Source organism: Poecilia reticulata, chromosome 9 (genome assembly GCF_904066995.2).
Source record: "Poecilia reticulata chromosome 9, P_reticulata-male-v2, whole genome shotgun sequence".
In the NCBI taxonomy this organism is placed as follows: Eukaryota; Metazoa; Chordata; class Actinopteri; order Cyprinodontiformes; family Poeciliidae; genus Poecilia; species Poecilia reticulata.
Window position 1 is genome coordinate 32,027,465 of NC_088838.1, and position 26,291 is coordinate 32,053,755.

General features: G+C 38.4%; 3 protein-coding genes across 8 annotated transcripts in view; 1 reads left to right on the forward strand and 2 right to left on the reverse strand.

Annotated features, from left to right (window-relative positions):
- LOC103470718 (STAM-binding protein-like A) overlaps positions 1 to 26,291 on the forward strand; it is a 385,599-nt gene that overhangs the window by 227,266 nt on the left and 132,042 nt on the right. The window lies entirely within an intron of this gene.
- On the reverse strand, positions 2,979 to 5,790 carry LOC103470686 (interleukin-1 beta-like). Its single transcript, XM_008419315.3, has 5 exons — positions 5,681 to 5,790; positions 5,318 to 5,566; positions 4,417 to 4,581; positions 3,630 to 3,766; positions 2,979 to 3,521 (listed from the first exon to the last, which is right to left on the reverse strand). The coding sequence occupies exons 2-5, from the start codon at positions 5,535 to 5,537 to the stop codon at positions 3,300 to 3,302; spliced, it is 744 nt and encodes a 247-aa protein (XP_008417537.1). The 5' UTR covers positions 5,538 to 5,566; positions 5,681 to 5,790; the 3' UTR covers positions 2,979 to 3,299.
- The window catches only part of cnnm4b (cyclin and CBS domain divalent metal cation transport mediator 4b), a 44,579-nt gene continuing 36,299 nt past the window's right edge, over positions 18,012 to 26,291 (reverse strand). For all 6 annotated transcript variants that reach the window (XM_008419312.3, XM_008419311.3, XM_017306561.2 and 3 more), the window contains one exon: positions 18,012 to 25,425. In XM_008419312.3, the coding sequence (XP_008417534.1) occupies positions 25,180 to 25,425 (246 nt within the window). In that variant the 3' untranslated portion in view covers positions 18,012 to 25,179. The remainder of the gene's footprint in view (positions 25,426 to 26,291) is intronic.

Here is a 26,291-nt window from a genome sequence, read left to right on the forward strand (position 1 = left end):
ACATTATTTTTTTTAATTTTTATTAAATTGATCATCTAAAAAGTGTGCATTTGTATACTTAGTGCATTTATTGCTTTCTAATAGTGCATGGAGATGTGTAACTTCATTATATCTCTGCTACTATGTTTAAGTCAGCTGTAGTGCTAGTGATCCTGCAGTAACAACTTTCTTGAATTAAAGGCTAATTATTCATCTTTTTACTTACCTTTTCACAGACACTAAATAATGCTCTTCTTCTGGAGAGTCCTGACAAAGCTGATCAAACTTTGACCTTTGAAACCTGTCATCTTAGTTTGTCAGGAGGAGCTTTTTCTTTCCATGATACAACCGGCAGTGGAAAACAGTCTCTTTTTTATTTATTTTTCAGCACATACTCTATTCCATTTGTCGCTGTGGCATCTTTATAAAGTTGATGACACATTAATAAACTAGTACCATGTCAAAACCATTGTCAAAAGAATGGTTAGTTCAACTGTCAAAACTGTCACTCTTCATTGGCACTTCTTTCTGTGAATTTATTTATAGCATTTTATTTATTAATAGCCTTTTTTATTAATTGCTCCACTGACAGCACCTACTGACCTGCCTTTGTGATGTTCAAATAACCTTTTTATTCAGATGCAGCTCATGAGAGGATTCCCTGAAGGTTATTTCAACAAACAGCTGATAAACCACAGTGATGTTTCAGGTCTCCTCATTGAGATTCTTGGCTAACAGTTGGATGTTTCCTTTGGCAGCTAGTTTCTGTTTTGATGCCTCCGTCACCAGCGTTGTGAAGAAGTTAGAAAACATGTTTGTGTGTGTGCGTATTTTGAGTTCACATTTCTGAGAAGCAAAACTCAATGTCCAGTTTACGTTTTATTTTTTTATATATTCAACCTCAAGTTAATCCAGCAGCGCAAGGCATTGCATCATAAATACAGAGAAAAGTCAGGAAAACCCTTAGAAGGAGGCATGAGAGGCAGAACCAGGCAGAACCACCAGTAAACCTGCAGGGTTCTGATAGGAACATCTGGACCAATCTGATCTCTGATTCATGATGGAGCTTAGTTATTAAGGGCTTCATATGTGAGAAAGGGAATTTTAAATTCTGTTCTGAATTTATGAAGGAAAGTAAGTAAGGACCTGGTGGATGATACAAAACATCAAACTAAAGTAGTTCTTTGCATCTAGGATGAAGGAAACAAAAGGTTTTTAATCTAACAGAAAAGTTCAAGTTGATTTAACAGCAAAAAACAAGGTGTTTAAACATTGTTTTTTAAGTTAACAATTAGATCAATCTTGTTGCTTTAATTGCAATGCTACTATTTATATTACTACATTACTATATTATTAAATATTTATATTTATATCATATTTTCAAGTCATAGTATCTACTTATTTCAAATTACAGGAACTATAACAATTGATTCAGTTTGAAAGTGTAAGACATCTAATAGAGCATTCTGTTAAATATCATACTGAATTCTAATTAGGAACATTTATTTTCAACAAAGTTTAGTAATGTGTGAAAATATTAACCTCAAGAGGCAAGTCAAAGTAAAACTTCCATCTCACTCAAAGTGCAACACCAGATTCCTGCCACAAAGCAAGCAGGGAAATCATTTTCATTCCCACTGTTTTCTTCAAAAAAGGCGTTTATTCAACTCTTGGAGATATGACAAAATGAATTAACTACTGTAAGTTTATCTTTCACAAACTCCCACATTTAAGTTTCAAATTTAAAACTTGCAAAGAGTAGATGTTAGTAGACAACTAACTGTGGCTCAAATATTAGTGCAGATTTAATATTCTCGTACTGTCAAAAAATGTAGGATCATGTCTTTGTTGATCCGTTTCTAAAATCAGGCCTGTTTGTGTTCGCAGTTTTGCAACCTTTTGAAATTTCTCGTTTTGTTTGTCACCGCCTGCAAAGTTTGGGAATCTGCTTTATCAGACCAGCCAACCCAGATACATAACTGAGATCTGCTGCCATCTAGCGGCAGCTTCTTGACATGCACACTAACTGATCACCGTCTGTTACAGATTAATATCCCGCTTTTAATTCATTTATATTAAAATTTAAAAGATTCTTGAAAAAATATTTCAATTCTTTTTAAAAAGAAGAACATAAACATTTTATTACCTAAAATACAACAATAGCATTCCTTTAGAGACCGCTTGATCAGCCGTGGCAAAGGATGAATCTGGAGTTTAAAAAATACTTTTTACATTTTAGGATGATGGCGGCATCGTCCCGTAATTGGTGGGTTGCCGGTTCGAATCCCCACTTTGCCTGTCTCCGTTGTGTCCGTGGGCAAACTCTTCACCCGCATGCTGGTGAGGCCACCAGCAGGTGGCGCTGGAGCATGACATCAATACGGTGTAGAGTTTATCTGTTTATTTTTCTTGGATTCCTCGGATTATTAATTGGATGCAGATGGTTCTTAATGGGAGAATTTTACCTTTTTTTTCTTTCTTTTTTTTACATAATTTAACCAGGTGAAGCTAAAACTGACGCTTTTCTGGGCAGAACATTATGAACATTATGACATTACAGCCAAAGAAGACTTTTCTTCTTAAATGCAAATATGATTCATTTTTGTACAGTTTTGCCCTAATTACTGCTCTGATTGTGTTGTTTGTTCAGTAAATTGCCATTTTGTTGAGTCTGTATACTGCTTTTGTTAATTATTGATTATTTGAGTAATCAATTCATCACAATTAATATGATTCATTGATTCAGCTCTACTGTTGATACTCTGTAGGTTTTCTGCAACTGAAAAACAAATGTCAGGTAAATCCTACTGGACCTTTCTTTATGGAAAATCAGCTCCACTAAAATTTATGGCAGGTTCAAAAGTTTAAAGCTGGTAGATGTTGATTAAAATATATCTATATATTGTTTCTCATTTAAGTTCAGGAGAATAAACGCATTATAAGTATGTTTTAAATTCACTCTGTACATGTTCAACTGTAAATAACACACATAAAATAAATTATATTTTGGATCTTTATTTAATATATTTGCATGTTTTCTAAACAGTGATTAGCAAGCCGGTTTCCAGATCATGAATATAAAATTAGCAATTTTGCATAAATACATAAATAAATATTAAAAAATCAAGTTACAAATATTAAGCCAACCATATTTACACAATAATGCTTTTTGAACGGCACAATGGCGCCACCTTGTGTAAAAATTTGACAAAGTCAATACATTAGGCAGTATACTTTCTGTACTTGGTACATACAGTAAAATACTCCGTTGAACACGCACACGTCCGTCCAGCAGACTGAGCGCCCCCTGCAGGCCGGGTTCAGCTCTGCCGCTGGATGCTGAAGGTTCTGTAGCGGGAGGCGGACTCCTGGCACATGGCCACCGGCCGGTTGTTTTCGGTGGCGGTGCTGATGAACCAGTTGGGGAAGTGAGCGGACATCAGGGTGCTGACGTTCTTCCCCGTGTCCCGTTTGTAGAACAGGAAGCGCCTCAGGTCGCTCTCTGCGCTGATCTCAGAGAGGCTCGTTTTGTCCACCACTTCCTGGAGAGAAACAACAAAGAAGATCAGTCAGAAAGTTTTTCACGGGACCTTTCAGGTGATTTAATGTCTGCAGATCACCTGTCGGCGGGGTTAGTGGGCGGAGCTTACCTCCAGATGCAGCGTTGGTTTGTCGCCGTCCTTGTGGCAGGACAGGTAGAGGTCGGTGTCTCTGATGCCCAGAACCACAGGCTGGCCCAGCCCGGTGTCGGGAGTCAGGTGAATGTAAGTCGCCATGTTCAGGTAAACTGAGGAAAAAAATCAATAAAATATGTTCATAAGTGAAGAAAAGTCATCCTCACAGCAAAAATACAAAATATTAAAAATGTATTTTCTGATCTAGCTTGTATTTTAGTACACTCGGAATAAAACAAAACTAACTTACAAGAAACGTTTCAGCAAGAATTAGAAGACTGTTTTAAGTAAGTAGTTCCATAATATTGTTTTAAAAAGTAGCAGATTAATCTGATGAAGTACTACTATCAATCTGTAAAAAGATTTCCAACATTACTTCATTTGAAGAAATACTCATCAAAAACAATCTGCCAAAGAAGCGGATACATTTTCATCAATATTAAGTAATTATTCACTTAAAACAAGCTCCTGTATGATGCTGAGAAGTTACTTTTATTTTAGTTTTGACTGATCTCAAGTGTGCTGGGATAACTACACTAGAAACTACATCAAAAATACTTGGTAAGGTTTTGGGTTTTGCGGTGCTCTCTATATTTTCTAAAAGCTTCCTTGAAATTACATGTCTAAGTAACACAAACTATCAAGTTAGTTGCATCTTGACTCCTTTTTCCTTCAGTTTAAGCTTAAAATTAAAAACTGAGGTTGTGCAAAGTCTAAACATCTGATCTGACAGGAAGTTTGCAGAATTGAAATGCGGTTTTACCTTTGAGGCTGCCGCTGCCTCCCTGCAGCATCACTGCCAGGAGCTCCATGTTGTTCCGGACCAGAACCAGGCTTCTTTTCTGCCCGTCCGTCACAGTGCAGGGATGCTCTTCCCTCCTGGTGAACTGACCCGGTCCAGCTGAAGTCCTCTCAAGGATGAATCTCTCTAAATGAAGAAGTACACACCTGGTCAGTTTGCTGTTTTATTTATTAAAGATGGACCAATTCCTAATTGCGCTTTCCGAATCATTGGATAGAAGGTTTGCTGCAGTTTTTATTTTTTTATGTTTGACCAACATGGTCACCTTATTGTTTTATTCAGTTTCATTATTGTTTATCTTACATTGGCTGTTCGGGCCGAACAAATTAAAGTCATATTTACATGTTTGACCTGCTTGACCTGTATTTAAATGTGCTGCATTGGTGCAGAGTTTTTTCAATTCTGAATCAATTCAAAAAGCTCAAAAGTCAATTTTAGTCTGCTTAATTTTGAATATTTAGAATTTTTTTTATTTGAGAAAAAGGTAGGTAGCTAAGCTAACATAGCACTGGTAATTAAAGTTACAGAATTTTATGCACAAACCTATTTTTGTTTAAAGTGTGAAATCATACTGTATCAAATCAGTAAGCAAATGTTTATTTAAAACATTTGGCTTAAAATTAATGTTCTTTTCTCTTTTCAGTCAAATAATTTAAATACAATCTCTGGACCATTTCAGTAGAAAAATCATTTCTGAATCAAATTACTGAAAGATTCACATCTCTAGTTATAAGTCAGTTCATCACTGCTTTTCTGTATCGGACCGGTATCAGCCGATTCTAAACCCCAGGTGTCGGTACTGGGTCGGTGCGTCCGTAGTATCTAACACAGCTTGAAAACTGCAGCTAAAGTAGAGTCTGACCTTCCACCACGCTCTCCAGCATGATGCTGAGCAGGCTTTCGTCGCTGAAGCCGGGGCTCAGGACCGACTCTGCCATGCCGGACTTCAGCCTCTCCATGGCGATGATCAGGTTGGCGACGCACCTCATGGATGGGGGCTGATGGGAAATCTCCAAATCTACTCCTTTGGGCATCTTCTTGGCCCACATCTGGCTGATGCTGCAGTTCTTCTTGGACTCCATCTGGATTGTGATTTTAAAAAATCAAAGTTCTGTGGGGAGAAAAAAGACCAAAGATGAAATGTTGGTTAAATTCAAGCAGAAGCTACATCAATACCCTAGTTTAGCTTTGCAGCTGAAGTTCCAACAAGCAAAGGCCAGTTTACCTGAAGAAGGCGAGTGAGGAGAAGCTGTGCTGCTGGGTTTGCTGATGTTCTGCCTGCCTGAGCTGACCGCTGGCCTTTTAAAGGGAAGCAGTGGGACGGCTCACTGCTTCGCTCGCTGGTGATGCAACCTTGTACTTACTAAGGCGGATTGCAAAATTGAGTGCAAAATAGTTAGAGCAACAATAAGACCTGCTGTGACACGTAGGGCTCGTCACGCCAGGGCTGGTTCTGTTTTACAGCTGAGAGTAAATAATACCTCGCTCTTTGACTTCATGAGCTTCCGCTGTTTTACAACTAGCTGGCAAAGCAGCAGGAGTACAAACTCCTCCTGCTTAACCAATAAGTTTAACCAATAAGCACTAGAAGTGAATCTAAAACAATAAATAACAACATATTTTAGCAGCAGCTCCAAAAGAAGTTTTACATAAATGTACAGCCCGATAGATTAAAAGTTAAAATGTGTGTATGTGTTATATAGATAGGTAGATAGATCAACGCTCTTCTCCTGGGTCACTTTGGGGTCTGATTGGATGTGGAGTTGGACCAGGACTGCTGGGACATGATGCGCTTTGCTAGCGTTAGCATTAACCAAATAATTGTGCTATTTGACTTTTCAAACATAAATTCAATTAGTGGAGTAACGGGATGCTAAATGTAATACCATAGACATGAATATGTATATTACACAGATTTTAAAGAGACTTCTGGCTGAACATATCAAAATAAAAGCACTAACTGTTCTGCTCATTCAGAAGTTTAGAATTTGTTTACTTACTAAACGTGAGAATGAAGGTAAAATGTTTCCCAATACTCTTAAAAATATCCAGCTCAGCGTGAGAAGAAAACCCTCCAGAGAAAGTTTTGAGTGATACAAACGAAGTTATAAACAACATGAAGACAGAAATGAACAAAGTCAATACTGAGAAAAAAACACATTCAACAAATAAACAAAAAGTCAGGATTTATCGCTGATATTTTTCATAAAGTCAGGTAAATATTACATTTGATTTATTTTCAAAATAATATAAATCACCTTTTAGTATTTTTTAAAATGTTAAACGATAAAAACTGTCCTAAATATTATAAGATTGAAGCATAATTACTAAATGTTTTTAACAAATGGCACAGCCTTGGATTCCTGACCAACAGCTGGAGTCGACCTACAGCTCCTGGAGTTCATAATAATAATAATAATAATAATAATAATCAATGTAATTTGTACCGCACTTTTCATTAGAAAAAATCTCAAAGTGCTACACAGTGCGACTAAAATCATAGATAAAATCAACATCATATAAATCATGTGGAGGCAGAGTAGGCTTGCTTAAATAAAACAGTCTTTAAGCCTCTTTTGAAGGCATCCAGTGGTTGTGGATCTCTCAAATAATCCGGGAGAAAGTTCCAGAGACGGGGGGCAGCAACAGCGAATGACCGATCTCCCATGGTCCTTAATCTGGATCGAGGAAGGTGGGGGAAGTTGCAGCCTTGTGATCTGGTGGGTGAATGTGGAATGAGAAGGATCTTCAGTTCATAAAAAAATGTTTTATTTCATGAAATCGTTTGAAACTTGACCTGAACTTGGATGACAGACTGACGGACTTGGATTAGACTCGGATAACTGACATGTACCAAGTAGGTTTAGATCTTTTTTCCTCCCTTTGTAGATAAAATCTCCATTTGAGACGGCATCTGATGGATGATCTTAATTATTTAACCACCATATCCAAAAATATTCAGGAAACGGACCTGCAAATGATTAAGATCTTAATTACATATATTCATGTAGTCAAAGTACTAATTATGCAGCGACACTGTTTGGCCAGCATGTTTCTACAGGAGGATTCAGCTGCAGCTTCAAGCGTTTGGGGGAAATTTTCCTGAAAGCTCGTCACGCCAGGTTTTTTTTGTCCTTTTCTCCGTTTCCAGGAGCTGACTGACAGGAATGCATCTCTGAGCCACTCCTGAGTTTTTATGTCTGCAAGCTTCCAGTCAGTCTGACGGACCGAGCTTCCGGAGTTTCGAGGAGGAGTTCTAGAAGATTCACCGTTAGAGACTCTGCTGCAGTCATTTGGTTGCAGACTGTTTATTGTTGCTCCACTCAGAGCCATTAATGGTGTTTTATCTCACCGCATCACTTCCTGTTTACACTCAGTCAGGTATCTGTCAGCATACCAACGAGCGTCACTGAGTTTGGTGTTTATTTAGTTCTGTTCAAGTCGTTTTCTCTCATTTCATCAGAGTAACATTGTTCTTTCCCTTCTGTTCAAACTGAAAACCTGATCCCAGTTTGTACGTTTCTGGAAAACCTTTGTCAAGTTCGGATTTAGTTTTTTATTGTGGTAAATTACTACTTGACCTGCCACGGTTTGGTTTTAGGATGTGTTCACACCAGGAAAATCCTTTGGTTTGCTTATTTGTGCCGAACCAAACAGACTTTATTTGTTTGGTGCGGTTTGCTTTCACATTGTGCCGTTTGGAAGCAGACTATAATTTATAAATAAAGGGTGACGATCTTTGCTCCTATTGGACGGAGCACAGACCCGAATAAAACAAACTTTGGAAGTTGTGCATTTTGCATCTTTGTTTCATATTTGTGCTGCTGCTAAAACTGTAAAATCGTCATGAATGTCACTCTATACAACATTGGCTTCACAATGGGATTTTTGTCATTTTTCAATGCTGCTGGAAAAACCTGCTGCAGGATGAATGAGACGAGATGCAGCAGAAAACAGCAGATCAGGTTCAACTCCAGTTCAATCAGAGCATGCAGCAGCAGCGTCAGCAACATGAAGAGCTTATTTTTACCACGCCGCCCAGCAACCGCAGCTCGTGAAGTCCAAAAAGACTTGGATGGGATCGATTCTGATCAAATCAAAACGTGGGTCTCGGTCCGGTTGTTTGGTCCACATCAGAGCTGGTTTGACTGTTTTCACACCTGCACAGAAAATCTGGACCAGAGAGAGAAATGAACTCTGGTTAAAGCAGACTAAATGTATTATTATTATTATTATTATTTATTTATTTATTAATTTCTGCTGCGTCTCCAAACTTCTCCTCTTAAACATTTCTGCTGAAATCTTCTGGTTAACTTGCCTCCTGCGCTCAGATGGGTTCTGCTGGTCCAGTTTGGTGTTTCATGTGAAGCTTCATGGGTTTTTGTGGCAGAGCTCAGGTTTGTTTACTGCCTTTATTTTCTCTCTTCCTTATTTGCAAATTTTCTCAACTCAAGATTTGGGACTGTAGAAAAACTTGTCAAAATTATGATATTCGCCTTTCAAGTTTGTTTATAATGTGACTAAACACCATGAGACACCGTCAGATGACTTCTGAAGAAGAGAGAAAATAAAGTGACATCAAACTTTTTGCCTCAGGAAAAGTTCATCAAGTGCAATTCCAAATTTTCTCCCGTTTCATTTTCTAACCTCCTACGTCTTTGAGCGGCTCTGTGTGACTTTGTGGTTCTGTTAACTTGAAAAACAAAATTCCCAGTGGTTTTCCTGACCCAGCTCATTGTCTAGTTGCTTAACATCGGCTGCCTCTTTATTTCCTCATCTGGCTGCAGACAGAGGAACTGCGTCACTTCGCAGGTTAAACAGCCGCTGGCTCCGATCCAGCAGGATTCCCACCGCAGAGCTGCATGGACCGTCACCCTGATGGGTTTGGCTCTCATGTAGGCAACAAAATAAACATTTAAATAAACTACACAATAACTGAGCCAGTCATTTGCATTTTTATATTCCAGAATGTGTATGGGAGAGAAGAAAACCACAAACAAAATCATTTATGTTCTTTTTCGTGAAGTGAGTTCATAAAAATGAACAACTAATGTGATCCTGGCAGGAAAAACAATAATAACTGCAGCTGCCAATTATAGCCAGTTAAATGCTATGTAGCCATAAAGTACAAGCTATTGCATCATTATCAAACATTAACACGAGTAAATTATTAAACCTTTACAATGAGAAGAATGTCTGATGTCGGTTTGGGCCGAAGACGGTTCAGTTTTATGACTTTATGACTTGCGTCAGTATTTCCTGTCACTGGTGAAATATTTGAGCTGTGTGGACGTGGACCTGATCTCCACCTCTGGGTTTCAGCTCTGTGACAACAGGACTGAGTCTGGATCTACTTCTCTGAGCTCTTACTCACTCTTTCTGTCTGGCTTTGGCTCTCACGTCTGCAGCTGGTTCAGAATGCAGCTGCAAGACTTTTGACAGGAACTCGGAAGAGGGAGCATGTGACCCCTGTCCTGGCCTCACTTCACTGGCTGCCTGTATATTTTAGGATTCATTTTAAAATTCTTTTGTTTGTTTTTAAATCACTGCATAATCTTGCCCTGGCTTACCTCTCTGAGCTTCTTCACCCCTACGTACCTTATCGGTCACTCAGGTCCGCAGATCAGCTGCTCTTGGAGGTACCAAGATCCAGGAGGAAGCTCAGAGAGGACAGGGCTTTCTCTGTCATAGGTCCTAAGTTATGGAATGACTTGCCTTTGCAGGTCAGAGAGGCCCCTTCACTGTCCACTTTTAAAGTTCGTCTTAAAACCCATTTATTTTACTTGGCTTTTAACTCCTGCGGGATCTAGTTTTAGAGTGTATGTTTTTGTTTTAAACTGTAAGAGTTTTTATTTTTTTTTTATTATGCTGTGTTTTAATGTAAAGCACTTTGTATCAGCTGTGGTTGTTTTAAAGTGCTTTATAAATAAAGTTGGTTTGTTATGGTATGGTATGGCTTTGTGTTAAACTGCTAAACACGCTGATAAAGATGATCTAAAAACTGATTTTCATATAGGGCTGCGTTCACACTGCGACCTGTATGTGTTCTGCAGTGTAAACGGGCAAACGACCTGAAAGTGTCCCGCATGCGCAGTAGAGGGCGCTATAGCGTCAGCGTTCTCAGTGTTCTGCCAACCGCCATAAGAAGAAGAAGAAGAAGAGCTCAGTGTTTGCGGAAGTAAACATGGAGGCTAACGGTGGAGCTTAGCTTATATATTTAAAGTTGTTGTCCAACCGGAGCAGCTAATTAACAACTTAATCCTCACATAATCCGTCATGGTTTTTGTTTTTCTTCCCGCTTGCAGGACGCAGAATAGTGAGATTTGTTGAGAATCAGCGACCTGAACGTTCTGGTCGCATTTGAATCGGATACGTATCGGTTATGGATCACATTCCAAAAAGAATCCGACCTGAGCTGTTCACACTGCCATGAAAAGATCGGACACAGGTCGCATTACGTCAATAAAAAAGATCTGAATTGGGTCACTTCAGGCTGCAGTGTAAACGCATCCTAAATATCCATGCAGTATTTACAGGTGCAACAGATGAAAAATAATTATTAAGATCAGCACACTGGTTATTGAGAAAATAAAATTATAAAACGGTTTACTGTGGAGATATTCACTGATTTTAAAACATCCATGAAGCACAGCAGAGAAATCTGAATAGTTTTTGCCATAAATGAAGGTTTGGTAGAATAACCTGAAGTTTAAACCTTTGTGGTTGTTTCTGTGGTTCTGGTTGTGTGTTTGAAATAAATAATACATTTAATTTACTTGTATGTTTTTTTCTATATTCATTTTTTTACATTTTGGATATTCATGCTGTTATTCAAATTTCTTTATTTTTTCTGTTTACTTTCTTTTTTCTCTTCTATTCTCCCTTTTTCCTTTTATCCTTCATTTTTTCCTCTTTTCTTCTTTTTGCTACTTTTTACTTTCCATTAATTCAAGTTGTCAAGTGAACATTATTGCACCTTTTTGTTGGTTCCATAAAAAGTTCTCCATGTTTTATATCTGATAAAGACGTCGTGTCTAAACAGAGTTTCAGGATATAAACATTGTCATCATAGCAGTGAGTCAGACACACGATCAGACAAACGATAAATGTGTTTCAGGTGACGCATGGAGAGGAACAGAGTTGAAATGCTTTTAGTGACAAACCTGCAGAAAAACTTCACAGAGCTGCAGACGTGACTGAGTCCACAGAGGTCTGGGGGTCAACGGGGGTCAAACTGAATGGCTGTGCTCATTTTATAACTCAAGCTGCAGAACCATCAGCGCCGCAGCGACCGAAGCCTCAAACGAAAAACCGACGGCACCAACAGGACATGACATCATTACCAGGCTGGCATTTTTCTCTTAGACTCAGGATTTCTGAATGTGAGGTTTCCATGAGCGGAGAGGCCTGTCGCAACTAATCAGTTAATTACATTAATAATCATAAAGTCTTCAGTTTGATGCTTTGGTCTCAACTGACCATTTTTAAGGACAGTTTTGTTTACAGACTTCAAAATTAATTTTCTTTGTTTTTGTTTCATTTATTTATTTATTTTGAATATTTAAAATGTTTTCCAGTTCCAGTCTTAAATGTTCATTAGTATTTAAAGTTTATTGATCTTTGAGAATGTGGTTTTTTTTTTAATTAGGACATTATATTACCTGTAGATTGTCTCAAAACAACAATATTATCATCTATCGCAATAACATCTGGGACAATTTATCATCCAGTAAAACGTGTTATTGTGTCAGACAGACATAATTTACGAGTTATAATAAAAAGCAACAGGCATAAATCCTCTAAACAGATCACTGTGATAAATCAATATATTCAACATTCACCTTTTGACTTGAATTACGGAGATGAAATGAGTGTCACCAGCAATAAAACACACAGAGTAATTATCTAATCATTTGATTCAGTTTCAGTTAAAAACTTTAAAACTCAAAAATATCTGCCGACATGAGTCAAACTCAAGGCTCGAGGGCCAAATCTGGCCCGCCGCAAGGTTTTCTGTGGCCCTCTGGACTCGAAATTACATCAATAATTTGGAGATTTTACCAAAACTGCAAAACAAAATCAACAGATTCCCACTTTTTTTCTGATTTTATTGAAAATATTTCTCAAAATTGATCTAATACGTCGGGTTTAAAAACTGCTGCCTCAGCCTGATGTCAGGTTTTACTCCGTGATTCATATGGTGACGAATAAAAAGTCACATTTTATATAATATTTTAGGGAAATATCGTAAACATTTCTTACAAATATTAATAAATTAGCGCCACAAAATCTATGATTTTGATTACAAAAAAACCCCCACAGAAACAAATATTTATTAATCTGTTAACAGTTTAATGGGTTTTATCAATACATTCTGGCAGAACTGGCCCTTTAAGAACGGTCAGATTTTCTATACGGCCCAAAATGAAACACGCCTGCCGTAGAACATAAACTGTTTAAGACTTTAATCTCATATGAAATGAACCAAACGTTCAGTCTGACGTCTGACTGGGTCACGTTAGGGAAGAAAACCTGGAAAATCTGGACGGTCAACATCAAATCAAACAAAAGAAGTGGAAATTTTTGATTTGTCTCAAGCCAACAAAACGTGATGATGTGTCTGCGGCAGGTTTAACAACCCGGGCGTGGTGCAACCAGCTGCTGCTGTCCATCCTGCATGAATCACACATTTAATTGCCGCTGCAATGTAACAGATCCTGTTGGCTCTGGGGAATTTGTTTCTACGCAGCAGTTTCGCACTTTCACATCTTCCTGAAAGTTCAGGACAAATAAGGAAGCAAGAATTCACAGAGGTGACGCAAAGCAGCTGCTGGAGATTAAAATCTGTGAAGTCACACGGCAAAGTGCAGAGTGTGAGCAACAACGAGGGATTTTTTCAGCTTTTCACACATCTTCAAACTCCTGCGCCTACAGACACTAAATAAAGAAACAGTTTGACTAATAAGTCTGTGGAATATTCCACATGGTAATAAATACTGTAATAAACAATAAGTCGGAAGTTTTTAGATTGAGTTTTGACCTCCTGCTGTTACTCATCCAGTTACTTCAACGCAGCGTACTGCTGCGTCACTAAATGAGTAATACTGACCAAAAACAGAAGTTGAATATGAAAAAAGAAAAAAAAACAACAACAATTTGGTCAAAAACATCAAAGATAAATGACGAGTAAAGAGCTGGATGATGAAATAACCTAAACTTTATACCACAAGAACAATATGGGTCAATATTAGTTTTGATGTTTGCTTTTCTACTTTCTTCTTTATTCATAATTAGCTTTAGTTTCTGTTTGTACGTTTGAGCTGCCTTTCTTGATATTTGTGTATTTTTCGGTTGATTTTGAGAGCTCTCCCTCAGCCTGCCTTCTGCTCCCCTCACAGCTGCACCCAGTTATGCCACCAATCTGATCTTTTCATGACAGTCTGAGCAGCACTGATCTGATTTTTACAAATGTGACCCAATTCTGTTGGATGTGGTTCTAAATCCGATTCATATCTGATCTTTTTAAACATGACGTGTCTGTACGGCGGCCAGGTCGCATCCATCCGACCTGAACGTCACTATTCTGCGTCCTGATGCGTGGAAACAGGAAGAAAACCAACAGCCATGGCGGACGGTAATCCAGATGGATTTGTTAATGTGCTGGTTTTAAAATCGTAAAATACGCTTCACCGTTAGCATCGTGATTACGTGCACAAACACTGAGCGCGCTCGTTACATGTGACGCTACAGCGCCCTCTACTGCACATGTGGGATACTTTGTTCACATTAGGAGATCATATACAAGTCGCACATGTTTGGAAATGTGAACAACCACAGGAAAAAGCCTGGAGGCCTGCAGAGTGAAGGCAGCTGAAGTAAATGAGAACATAAAGGCAGGTTGTTGTTCATAACAGAGCAGCAGAGCAGCGTATGAGGTCACAACATGTATGGAAGTAAATATGTGCCATCAGAATTTGAATAAAAAATTCATCTGAAACGTGAATGTTGTATATTTGTTCTTACTTTTTCAATTTAAAAAAAATTCAGTGTCATTATTTGTACGTTTGCAATTTTCATTTGTTAAAAAAAATTCACATTCCTATTTCAAAGTGATGAAATTTTCAAAATATATATATTTTTTCAGTGTTAAAAAATTCAGCATATAAAAAAATTTTACTTTTAAAAATTCAAATGCAATATTTTCAGTGTCCTAAAAATTCAACTTGCTCAAATTCACCGTGTCAAATTCAGCATCTGAAAATTTGCTGTACAAAAACGGCAAGGTTACTTAGGATTACTCACATTTTATAGCAAGAAGGTTCTGGGTTCGATTCCCGGTCTTTCTGCATGGAGTCTCCATGTTCTCCCTGTGCATGGTGGGTTTTCTCCAGGTACTCCGGTTTCCTCCCACAGTCCAAAAACATGACTGTCAGGTTAATTGGCCTCTCCAAATTGTCCCTAGGTGTGAGTGTGTGTGTGCATGGTTGTGTGTCTCTGTGTTGCCCTGCGACAGACTGGCGACCTGTCCAGGTGACCTGTCCAGGTGACCTGTCCAGGTGACCCGCCTCTCGCCCGGAACGCCAGCTGGAGAGGCAGCAGCTACTCCTGACCCACTGAGGGACCAGGGTGTAAAGAAAATGGATGGATGAACATTATTAGAATCAATATAATGATTTTGGTGCAGGGCTGCTTTTAATGAAACGTTCCCTGAACGATGATTACAACTGAACTGAAACGGATCACTCAGCTCCTCTGGTTCTGGTTCTGCACCCAGAACCAGACATGGAGAAACAGCATTCAGCTTCTATCACCACAAATCTGGAACAAAAACTGCAGAACAGCCGAAACACTGAGCTCCTTTAGATCCAAAACCCTCCTGGTTGGAGCTGCGTTTGAAACATGAAGCGACATGTTTGATGTAACGATGACTTTGATCTTCACTCTGGACAAAATGCTACTTTTTTGTTACTAGTTTCATAATTGGTGACTTTACGAAGTTTTATGATCTTTTATGGTGTAAATCACTTTGAACTGCGTTGTTGCTAAAATGTGCTAAACTTGATTGATTGATTGATTGATTGATTGTAATACTACATTTTACCAAGTATTTTGGTCGAGTTTCTCAAATATCTTGGTTCACTTGAAATAAAACAAAACTAACATTCAAGTGACTTTTCAGTAAAATTCTGCAGTTTGTTGTCGGTCAATAATTCCTCGTTATGGATTGAAAATTATTAATTCCATTGGCAGATTATTACACTTCTAACAAGACATTTTACCGTTTAATTAGAGAAATAACCTGCCTGGTCATTTTTCAACAATATTAAGGAATTATTGATTTCTTGCTGAAAAGTTACTTGTAAGTCAGTTTTGTCTTATTTTATTTGGTAAGATTTTGCATTTTTGCAGTGTAGGCAGTGATCCTGTGATAAAGTCACAGAGACCAGGCAGCTCAGGTCTAAGTTTATGTTTCTTTAAAGCTACAATTAAAGAATATAGCAGCTATCTGCCATGTTTAGCTAACGGCTGACCGACCCAGAGGTGAACACTGACAGCGAGGTTGCATTGCTGTCCAGATTTGGCTGAAATCTGGGTTTGTAATCCGAGCCGGACTTGGAGGGAAGTTTGTTACGGCATGTAACGACACATGTTCAAACTAACAGCGGTCCTGATAACGGCTGGTTTCTGACGCGGCATCAGAAAGGCGGTTTCATCACATCCTGTTTACACACCTTCCTTTGCTGCTCTCTGCGTTTGTTTTGCGTCTGGAGTCGAACTGGTGGAGCTGCTTTCTCAGAAAAAATTCCCAGCGATGACACATGTTGCACCTCACCTCTGGGAGTTTTCTGGGTTGTTATTTCACCCACTTCCTACAGCAGCTGCATTTCATTTCCTCTAGGCGAGGTGCATTATCACATGCTGCTGCACTTACCACCAGTGTGAAGAGAAAACAGGAAACATTATTCTCATTTTATACCTCCTAGTGTCTTAGCGAGAACTCTCAGTGTGCAACAATTTACCAGAGGAGAAGAAAGCTACAAGTTTGGCCTCTTCATTATTAGCACACAAGCAGACAAAAGGTTGAAAAATGTCAAAGAAAACAAGAATAAAAACATCTGTAGCGAGGCTGAAACAAGAAGGTAACAAGTCAGTTCAACATGCTTTAAGGCTTTTTATGCTAAGAGTTCACTGATTTAGAAACTAACTAAAGTATTTTATAGTTTATTCTTCTTCTTTCTTAGTCTGTTAAATGTTTTAGTTCATTTCCAGGAACAAAAATTAGAAATTTCTTCTAAATCTGAAGAATCCCTCCAAGTTCACATGATGGCTGTCGCTGGATGTTTGTCACATGGCTTTCTAATAAAAAATAACAGAAAATCTCTTTGTGCTGTAATTAACATTTACTGTTTAAAAAATGTAAAAAGTGTTCATCTGGACCACAAACGGCCCTCGGGCCGCGCGTTGAGCAACCTGATTTAGATATTTACCAGTTAAATGATGAAAGTCAGAGTAGCAGCACAGCAAAAAGCCCAGTTAACTCTGAAGAGAGTTGATATTAACACTGAAAAAGTGTTAATATTAACTCTGTGGGAGTTAAATCAACACTGGGAATTATGTTGTCAACTCCCACAGAGCTGATATTAACACTTTATCAGTGTTTATACAGTCCACACTCTTCAGAGTTAAATTAACACTGGACTTTTTGCTGTGAGGAAACAACCCAACCATGCAGAAAAACCACAGGCTGGGATTTGAACCCAGGACCTTCCTGCTGCAAGGCAGCAGCAACATTTTTAAACAGAAAACAAAAACAAAACCCTCTAAAATCCTAATTTACATCTATGGGTGTCTCTATGTGTGACACCCATAGATGTAAATTATTAAAAAAATAAATGATATAATCGTCCAAACTTTCATTTTGCATTACGATGTAATGGTTTTCTGAGTGATTAAAGTAAAACTGGACATCACAGTAAAATATGTTTCCGTCTCCGGATATTCTGAAATGAGAATTCAAAGGACTCAGATGGAGCAAAAATAAAACAAAAATTAAATTTACTTCATTTATTGTCACAACTGATTCCAGGTGCAGAGCAGATTTCACCAGGCTGCTGCTGCTGCTGCCTTTTTTAAATCCTCCAAGATAACAGGAAAAAAAAACCCCACATATTTTAGCTTCTTCTTTTGTTTGACAAAAAATATTTAAAATCTGTTGTTTTTACTGACCTGAGTTTAGATTTAAAATCCTTATTGTTCAAAGTTACTCCTGCTTTGCTGCTGAAGTGATTTAAACCCTCAATACTTGATCGTTGTGAGGAGGCAGCTTCAGAAAACTGCAAAACTGCCGAAACACTGAGCTCCTTTAAAAACCTACAAGGTTAGAGCTGCTTTTAAACATAATAGACGGAACATTTAATTATATATTTGATGTGTATGGATCAAATTGGTGACTGTTTGATGTTTTTATGATGTGAAACACTTTGATCTCTTTTTGCTGAAATGTACAGATACTCTTAATTGATTCATTAATTGATGGAAGCAAAACCACAAGCAAATAGAGAAAAACATCTCAGGTTTAATAGCAACGCTCTTCATCCTCAAACTCAATAAGTCATAAATTATAACACAATATTTACTCACTTTTCTCTCTTTTTCAACAGAAAGTATAAAGCATAACCAGTTTCCTCAAATATCAGCCGTTCCATTTATATGAAAAATAAATTCAACATAATTACAGACATTCTTAAAAAAAAACAACCACTTGTGAACACCTCCACAGATTAACATGAAACCAGAACGTGAAGCCGGTGTGGCGGGCAGAGACAACGGGGGGTCAGGACCCAGCGGCTTCCAGAGCTGCGGCCAAAACACAGAGTCATGGTGCAGCTTCAGAGCCGCGCTGATGAAATCCTGGCCAGTCAGTGTTTTGTAAGCGTGTCGCAACTGCAGCTGAGCAAGTAACTGTGGTAAATTCCTCAAATTTTTGAAAATACTGCAGTGATTGCTAAAGTGCTTTTATTTTTAACACAACAGAAGAGGATTGTTTTTTTCTTCTCTTGCTCAGATTATGAGAAGTGTGAAAACTGAAACGTGACTGGATGAAGCCAGTTTGTACTGCGAGATATATATATATATATTTATATACACACACACACACAGAAACTGGAGATTGTTTCTACAAGCTGCAGCGTGTAACTTTTATGAAAATATTTTTTTTTACATATTTGTTGAAACTGTTATGAGACAGATGACCTGTGAAGAGACCCAGTTGCTCTTCCTTCTCCCATTGTTAACTAGAAACAACCAATCAGAGCCAGGAGGCGGGTCTTAGCGCTGTTAATCACCCTTCCTTGCTCTTTGCTATGTTGCAGCTAGCACATGTTGGTCATGAATGCTAAGGCTAGTTAGCACGCCCGCCGATTGCAGCGGATAAACCATAAACATTAAGCAGCGACTATATGAGGTTGATTGACAGCGCTAAGACCCTCCTTCAGGCTCTGATTGATTGTTTTTGTGCATTTCTTCAGAAGGCATGGTAATTCAGAGAGGACATCGATAGATTATCTGTTTCAATAACAAACTGGCACGAAATGACAGTTTTAACAAACATGTAAAAAACATATTCTTTATTAAAGTTACCTGCTGCAGCTTTAATGCTAACGCCGTTAGCTTTATCCACTTCAACCCTGAACAGTGGAAAATTATGACCTGGAGTCAAAGAGTTTCATCAAATTTTAAAACCATGCATCTGAACAGCAATAAAACACATTCAACAGTGTAATTGTACAGATTTTTAACAAGTTTCACTAACTCAAAACTAACTGCACGGTTTCCAAATTTACCAAATAGCAAAAATATACAGCTTAGTTACTGAAATCAACTTGAATAGAACATTGGAAAATTACTTGAGGAACACAAGCTCAGTTACAAAATTATTAAAGCCTTCAGCTTAGAAAGAAACTCAGAAATATAAAACACAAAAGATGCAAATAACTATTTTCAGACTGGAACTAGAAAGCAAACTGAAGTTTCTTAAGGCACAGGAATCCAAAGCTCCTGAACAGCAAAGTTAACAAGAAAAAGCAGCTGCCAGAAAAGCTTTACAAGCAGGAATTTATGAGTTGAGTCGTTTTAATGATGTGAAAAGCAGCATTTCTATCTGAAATAAAGGGAAGACCAAAGTTGCTGCAATTCATCAACTGTTCAAGCAATTATCTTAAAGAGATATTTTCATGTAAACGCGGTCTACATATTGTAATAGTATTTACATGCATCAGCCACCATTATCACTGGAACTTCAGAAGCTAACTGTAAACACCAGGAGGAAAGAGCAGCTGAGAAAAAATGTGATCCGTGCCATGCTAAGCAATGTTAGCTTAGCCTAATGATTCCTTCTGCTGATCTTCTCATTCATTCACGTCTCTATTCTAGCTCTAGATCTCACACAACCATCCAGGCAGCAAAAATATACTGAAAACATGTCTGATGGAGAAAAAACTGCTGGTTACGAAGACAAAACAGCAACTAGAGAGCTAAGCTAACATTAGCAGGCAGTTTATATGGTTAGCTCAACATGCGTTTAGCTAAGAGTTGAGAACTCTCATGCAAACATGAAAACTCTTGAATTGCTATAAAGTTTGTGTATGGAAGATGCTTTAGGTTATTAAAATTCTCTTCAGCACAGAGTCTGTGCAAAGCAGCTGTTAGCAGGGAGCTAACAGCTTGTTACTCAAGCAGTTAGCTTAAAAGCTGCAGTCTGAGTCTCAAACCAACATAATGTTGCTTCTGAAGCTCAGATGTGGGAACGAAAAGAGATCAAAACAGAACATTCTAGTGGTAAATTAGAAAACCAGCTGGATTTTCTAATTGTTGTGGCGCTAACTGAATTTAGCAAGATATGCTAACCATCTATTTCTCTCCCCCTTATGCATTCAAACACAAAAGGACTGCACTAATGTTTCATAGCATTATGTGTGCTGCTGGTTTAATGAGATAAAGTTAAAAAGTGGTAGTAAATATAAGGTTGTTTTATTGGCTTTTTCTGTTTAGTTTTTAATTCCGTTTTTTGTGTCAGGTTTGTTTTGGGAAACTGCAACAAATACATATTTCTTTCTTAGCATAGTATCGATATTAAGACGACAGCCAGCAGCATCTTTGGGAAAATCATTTGCAGCTGATTTTCGAAACCGTCTGAAACAAACATTTTGAGTCACGCTAGCTAAAACCGGAAGGCACCATATAAGGATGATGACATAGAATCTGGAAATCTCTCAGGGAAATCACAGAATGATTTGTTTTTTTGACAAAATAAGCAAAGGAAATTTGGAAATAATTCAGTTGGTTGTGGTGGCTAATCAGCCAGTAAGGAAAAAGGTTAGAGAAAGTTATTTGCTAAGAGCTTCACGGAGATAAACACAGAAAAGCCAGATTTCTCTTCACCTGCATAGAAAAACAACTTTTGTCCCAGGATAATAAAATGATTAGAATCTGTGACTTAAGAGAAAGAACAACAAAAACCCAGTGAAAACAGCACAACACAGTTCATGTCATGGCTAAGACTGATAGCTTGAGTAAAGTCAAGCTGTCGAGGTGGGGATGGGCGATAAAGAACGTTCTGACACCTGGTAGTCAGTCGACTCGGTTCCACTGAGGACCAAAACTTGCAACATTTGTTCCATTTCCAGCTGCTGTGGTTTTTCTTTCTCACTGCACTGAGTCAAACCAACCAAACCCTTTGAGCAACATGTTCCCCTCCTGGCCTGTGGGGGCGCTGCACCACGAACCACTGAAGGAAGCGACACATAAACCACTGAGCACAACTTCCTCTTTCAAGAAATGTAAACAAAAATGGCGTCAGATTTTAGCGGTTGGAGGATTTCTTTTGTCTTTGGTAAAAAAACATGAGTTATTGTTATTGTTTGTTTTGGTTGTATTTACCCAGAATGCCCTGCTCTGTAGTCTCCTTCCTGCTTTTGGATCGGTATCCGGACCGATTGGCGTTCATTTATGTTTGACTTCAACCAAACTGAGACCGAGGTTTGAAGGCAGACCAGAGTTTATGTGGAGAAATGTGAGACTTGACACACAAAGTCGATAAAAAAGAACTTTGACTGCCGATACCCACAGCCAACAACACAGGCCAGAGTGGAGAATCTGCACAACAGGAGCTAATTTCAGTGCCTTGATTTAGTTTTTGTTAAAAGGGATCAAAATGTCCCCTTTAATCTCCACGTGGGGCAGGGTTGCTGGGTAAACACCACATGTATAACATTAGTTCTGATTCTACAATCAATGTTTAGGAGAGTGTGACTTTTAGCTGCTTCCATTCACCACTGTATTTTTTTTAAACTACATAAAGTGGGAAATTCTGGGGTTTCTGTAGTTTGTGAAAAGGGCCGCAAAGATAGCGAAAACCGGATCTGAAATTACATTTTAGTATTTCAGCTCAGAATACTTTTAAATTCCTCGGCAGGGTGTCGGTCGGTTAGGTATCCAAAATACTCTCATCTTACCTGGTTTTTCATCTTCAATAAACTAACAACTCTTCAGTTTATGTGCAAAGATTCAAACCGGGGTCTTTAACGCTTCTTTTGTCTGTTTTGTTTTTTTTTTTTTTACACATTTCTTCAACTTTGGACGTAAACATCGACAGAACTGTCTGATCTGAATGCAGTTAAAGACGAAAAGTTATAAAAATGCCCTTCAGCAGGCAGCTCAGGTCCAGATTACGTTGATGAAAATCACTTTGAACTTTCACAGAAATCAATTTCAGAATGAAACCGGTTACATAAAAGGGACTCGGACTATTTCTTCACGTAAACTCCAGCCGGTCCTCAGCATTGCGTCACGTGTTTCCATGTGTTGCTGCTGCATGCAGCGAAGCCTGACGTTCACTCAGTTACCAAGCGCTATAAGGAATTTTTACTGTTCCTCCCCGGTGACACAAAAATCCAAATGTAAACAAAATGAGACACAGGAAGTTTTAAAACCACAAAACATTTCCCACTGAACTCAAAAAGGAGAAATGCCCTGGTTTCAGATGCGAACTGAAAATGCAAGGAAAAGTGTTCTGCAGTTCCTCTTTGGGGCAGAAAGAGTCGAGTTTTGGTTGATTTTACATTCATGAGGCTCAAGAGGAAAATTTTCACTTGATAGTGGGAAAATAAAGCGGAGAAAAAAGGAACAAAGATGAGGGAAAAAAAAGCAAAAAAAACTTCTTTATCAGCATAAAATGTGAATGTTTAGGAAAACTCTTCAGTTTTATAAGACATCACAGAAAAAAATCCATCACAAGAAACGTAATTATATCAGTTTTATGATTGATTCTCCTCTTAAAATCTCTTTGGAAGTTACAGTAAAATATAACTGGAGTGTGCGCAGCTCAAATGGAGAAAAATAAACCACTGATGATAATAAATGTACAGAACAGTTGAACATGAAAGTGACACAATGCAGCCGAGTGTTTCAACTTCGTGGTTCCATATCATCATCCCACTTTCCTCCGTCTAAAAACAACAAAAATCCCAAACAATGAATGCAAATCATTGCAAAAAAATTACATTTGTTGCGCCTCATCGGCAAAAATATATACAAGTAAATAAATAAAGTCTCTGATTTCCTTAAAGTATTTTCTTAGGAGGTGACGCAGCATCTCTCTTTGGGTTTCTGATCCCACCGAGCGATCCCCCGTTTTCGGTCTCACACACACACACACACACACACGCGCCTTCTCACTCACACACACACGTATACAAAAATCAAAAGTCCCGGCCTCTTTCCAAAAGAAGGAGTGGGTTCGATGAGTCTCTTAGCTCTCAGGCCTCCTCCTCTCTGTGAAAACCGGCACCTGATTTCTGTGGATTTGGCCTGAATTCAGCTTTAAAACAAAATAATTAAAGATTTCACAGAGACGAGAAGAGCAGCCACGGTTAACGTACCCTACACATTTCATAAAACATTCACGTCATTCGTGTTGATTGTCTTAATCAGAATACAGGCTGGCTGGCTGTCAGTCAGCGTGAATCTCTTCACAACTTCAGGATAGAAAGGCTCCTGGTTAGTCACCAGAAACAAAAAAAAAACTAACCGAGGATGAAACTCCCGTCGCAGCTCCGCCGGCGTTTCAGAGAAAACACAAAGTTCATCAATAAATATGCGACTGGAAATCTCTACGGAACATATATTACTTTGTCTGAACTCCGACGGAGCCTCTCTGTCTTCTGGATGCTGATTGGAGGAGGTGGATCGGACTGCTACACATGCTGCGACGCCATTGGTTCACGGCTCTCCGATACGGGATTGGTGGAGGCAGGAGGGTGGAGTCTCCCTGAGTCTCTGAACTGGAAGCAACGCGGAAACCGAGGAGGAAGCTGAATGTGCTGGCGGCAGCGGCCATGACGGCGGCCATGACGGCAGCCATGACGGCGGCCATGACGGGATAAAGAGGTTAACTTCCTGGTTTCCACAGACGGCCGCTGGGTGTTCAGCCTGCTTTGCACGGTCGCGGCAAAATACACTTTTGGTGGGTTTTCCTCACGATGAGCCAAAACTTTACAGCAGAAATCCACAAAACAAACTTATTCCAAACCGATCGGCTAAAACCGCGATAAAACAGGAACATCTACGTTTTACTCAAGGTGCTTCACAGAAAAATGACTTTTTGAGGAAATTATATCCACACTGAAAAAAAAACTAAATATTATCAAGTATTTTTTTGTGTATTTTCTAGTGGAAATATCTTAGCATTCTTGAAATACAATAAATTAACTTACAAAACTTTTCAGCAAGAAAAAGGAGCGTTCTACTTAATATTGACGAAAAACTACAAGTTCCACTGGGAGAATATTTCACTTAAAATATTAGTGAAATAATCTGCCAATGCAACAAGTACTTCTTAAAAATAAATATTAAGGAATTATGAACTTAAAACAAGCTCCTATATTGTGCTCAAAAGTTACTTGCAAGTTAATTTAATTTATTTCAGCTGTACTAAGATATCTGCACTAGAAAACAGACTAAAAATTACTTGGTATAAGTTTGTTTTTGCAGTGCAAATAAATCCTGATGCTGATTTGATGGATGTTACAGTTTTAGATATGAAATCACACAATTTCACTGATATTAGTTCAGCATAAAATAACTAAAGAAATCCAGATATTTTATCTTAGTTCACATGAAAAGAGACAAAAATAACTTACAACAGGAGCTTAATTTTAGTAAATAATACCTTAATCCTGATTAAAAAAAAGACGTACTCGTTCCACTGGCAGATTATTTTATTTATGGGGGAAACGTCTTGTTATAAGTCAAAACAATCTGCCAGTGGAACTAGCATTTTTCATGAAAATTAAGGAATTATTGACTAATAATAGGCTCCTTTATATTCAAAACTACATGAGATAAGTAAGTTTTTTGTGTGTTTGAGGGCAAATAAATCCTGATGCTGATTTACAGCTTTAAATATCAAATATAAACGGTTCTGGGTGTGTCCAACTTCTCTTTCTTGCTGAATTATTGATATAAAACTCTCATATTTTCAATGTGAAAGAACTAAAACGATGCAGGTCAAGAGTTTTAAGTGGTTGTAATGTTTTGGCTCATCAGTGTTTGGTATTTTGAATTCCCGCATATTTACATGATATGCGCGCATGGCTTGTCTCTGGGACTTTAAGGTGTGTTTGGTGCTGACAGCGCCCCCCCCTGGAGGGGAGGGGAAGCTCGGGGTCAGACGCTGCTGTTGTCCAGCTGGTTGTGATGGTGGTTCGCCGTCGGCGGCGTCTGCTCGTTCAGCAGCAGCAGCAGCGTCTTCTCGTCCGGGCCGTTCTCCGTGAGGACGGCGTCTGCTTCCAGGTCCGTGATGGCTGCCGAGGGCGACGTCTCCTCCTGGGAGTAGTGAGAGCTCTCTGGGGACTGAGGCGTGCTGTCCAGGCGAGACGCAATCAGGCCGTTCTGGTACTGCGAGCGCGTGATCTGAGGGAGATTTAGGGAAAAAACACCAGGATGAGCCGAAGGGAAGACTTTTTATCTGCTTTAAAGTTTAACTTTGTCAATAAATGTAATAAAAACTAGGAATGCACCGATCCACGTTTTCTCTTCTGATATCGATTCAGATCAAACAATCAGCAACAGTCATAAAAAATTACTACACTATAAATATGTTTCCTGTATTAAGACTTTTTATGGTTGAAAAGCCTTAATAAATGTTTTTTAAACCATTTATTACTGATCAAAAGCAACTAACTCATTTAAAGGAAGTCAGCGTTTCGGCTGTTTTGCTGTTTTATGGACATTTGTTCCAGATATGTGATGCATAGAAGGTGAATGCTGCTTCTCCATGTTTGGTTCTGGGGATGCAGAGCAGAACCAGAACCTGATTTGGGTCGGAGAACGTAGATATATATATATTTTTAATAGAAATTATTCATTTCATTTAAAACAAAACAGATGCTATTCATACAAAAAAGAATATACAAAACACAAATAAAATGAAAGGTAGCAGAAGAAGAATAAAATTCTTATTTATATCTGCCCCTTTTTTCCAAAATAAACAAATTCAAACAATGATAGTTTTCAATTAATAAAACATAACAAAAAGAAACATCAGCTCCTTCTTGTGCAACAATTTTATGATTGCACATTATACAATTGTATATGTCTTCAACATCTTAACTTTTATCATTCTCTTAAATATATCTATTGAGCCAGCATTTTTATAATCACTTTCCAGATTATTCCACAATCTTATACCTTGTACTGATGTACATCGGTCCTTCAAATTTGTTCGAATCTTGGGCTTTACAAACATTTCTATACCCTTAAGATTGTAATTACTTACT

Coding starts and splice junctions, on each gene's coding strand:
- LOC103470686 (XM_008419315.3), bottom strand. CDS start 5,537: ATGGAGTCCAAGAAGAACTGCAGCATCAGCCAGATGTGGGCCAAGAAG. Junction 4,582..5,317: donor GCTGGAGAGCGTGGTGGAAG/GTCAGACTCTAC, acceptor TTCTTCATTTAG/AGAGATTCATCCTTGAGAGG. Junction 3,767..4,416: donor AGGCAGCGGCAGCCTCAAAG/GTAAAACCGCAT, acceptor TTTTTTCCTCAG/TTTACCTGAACATGGCGACT.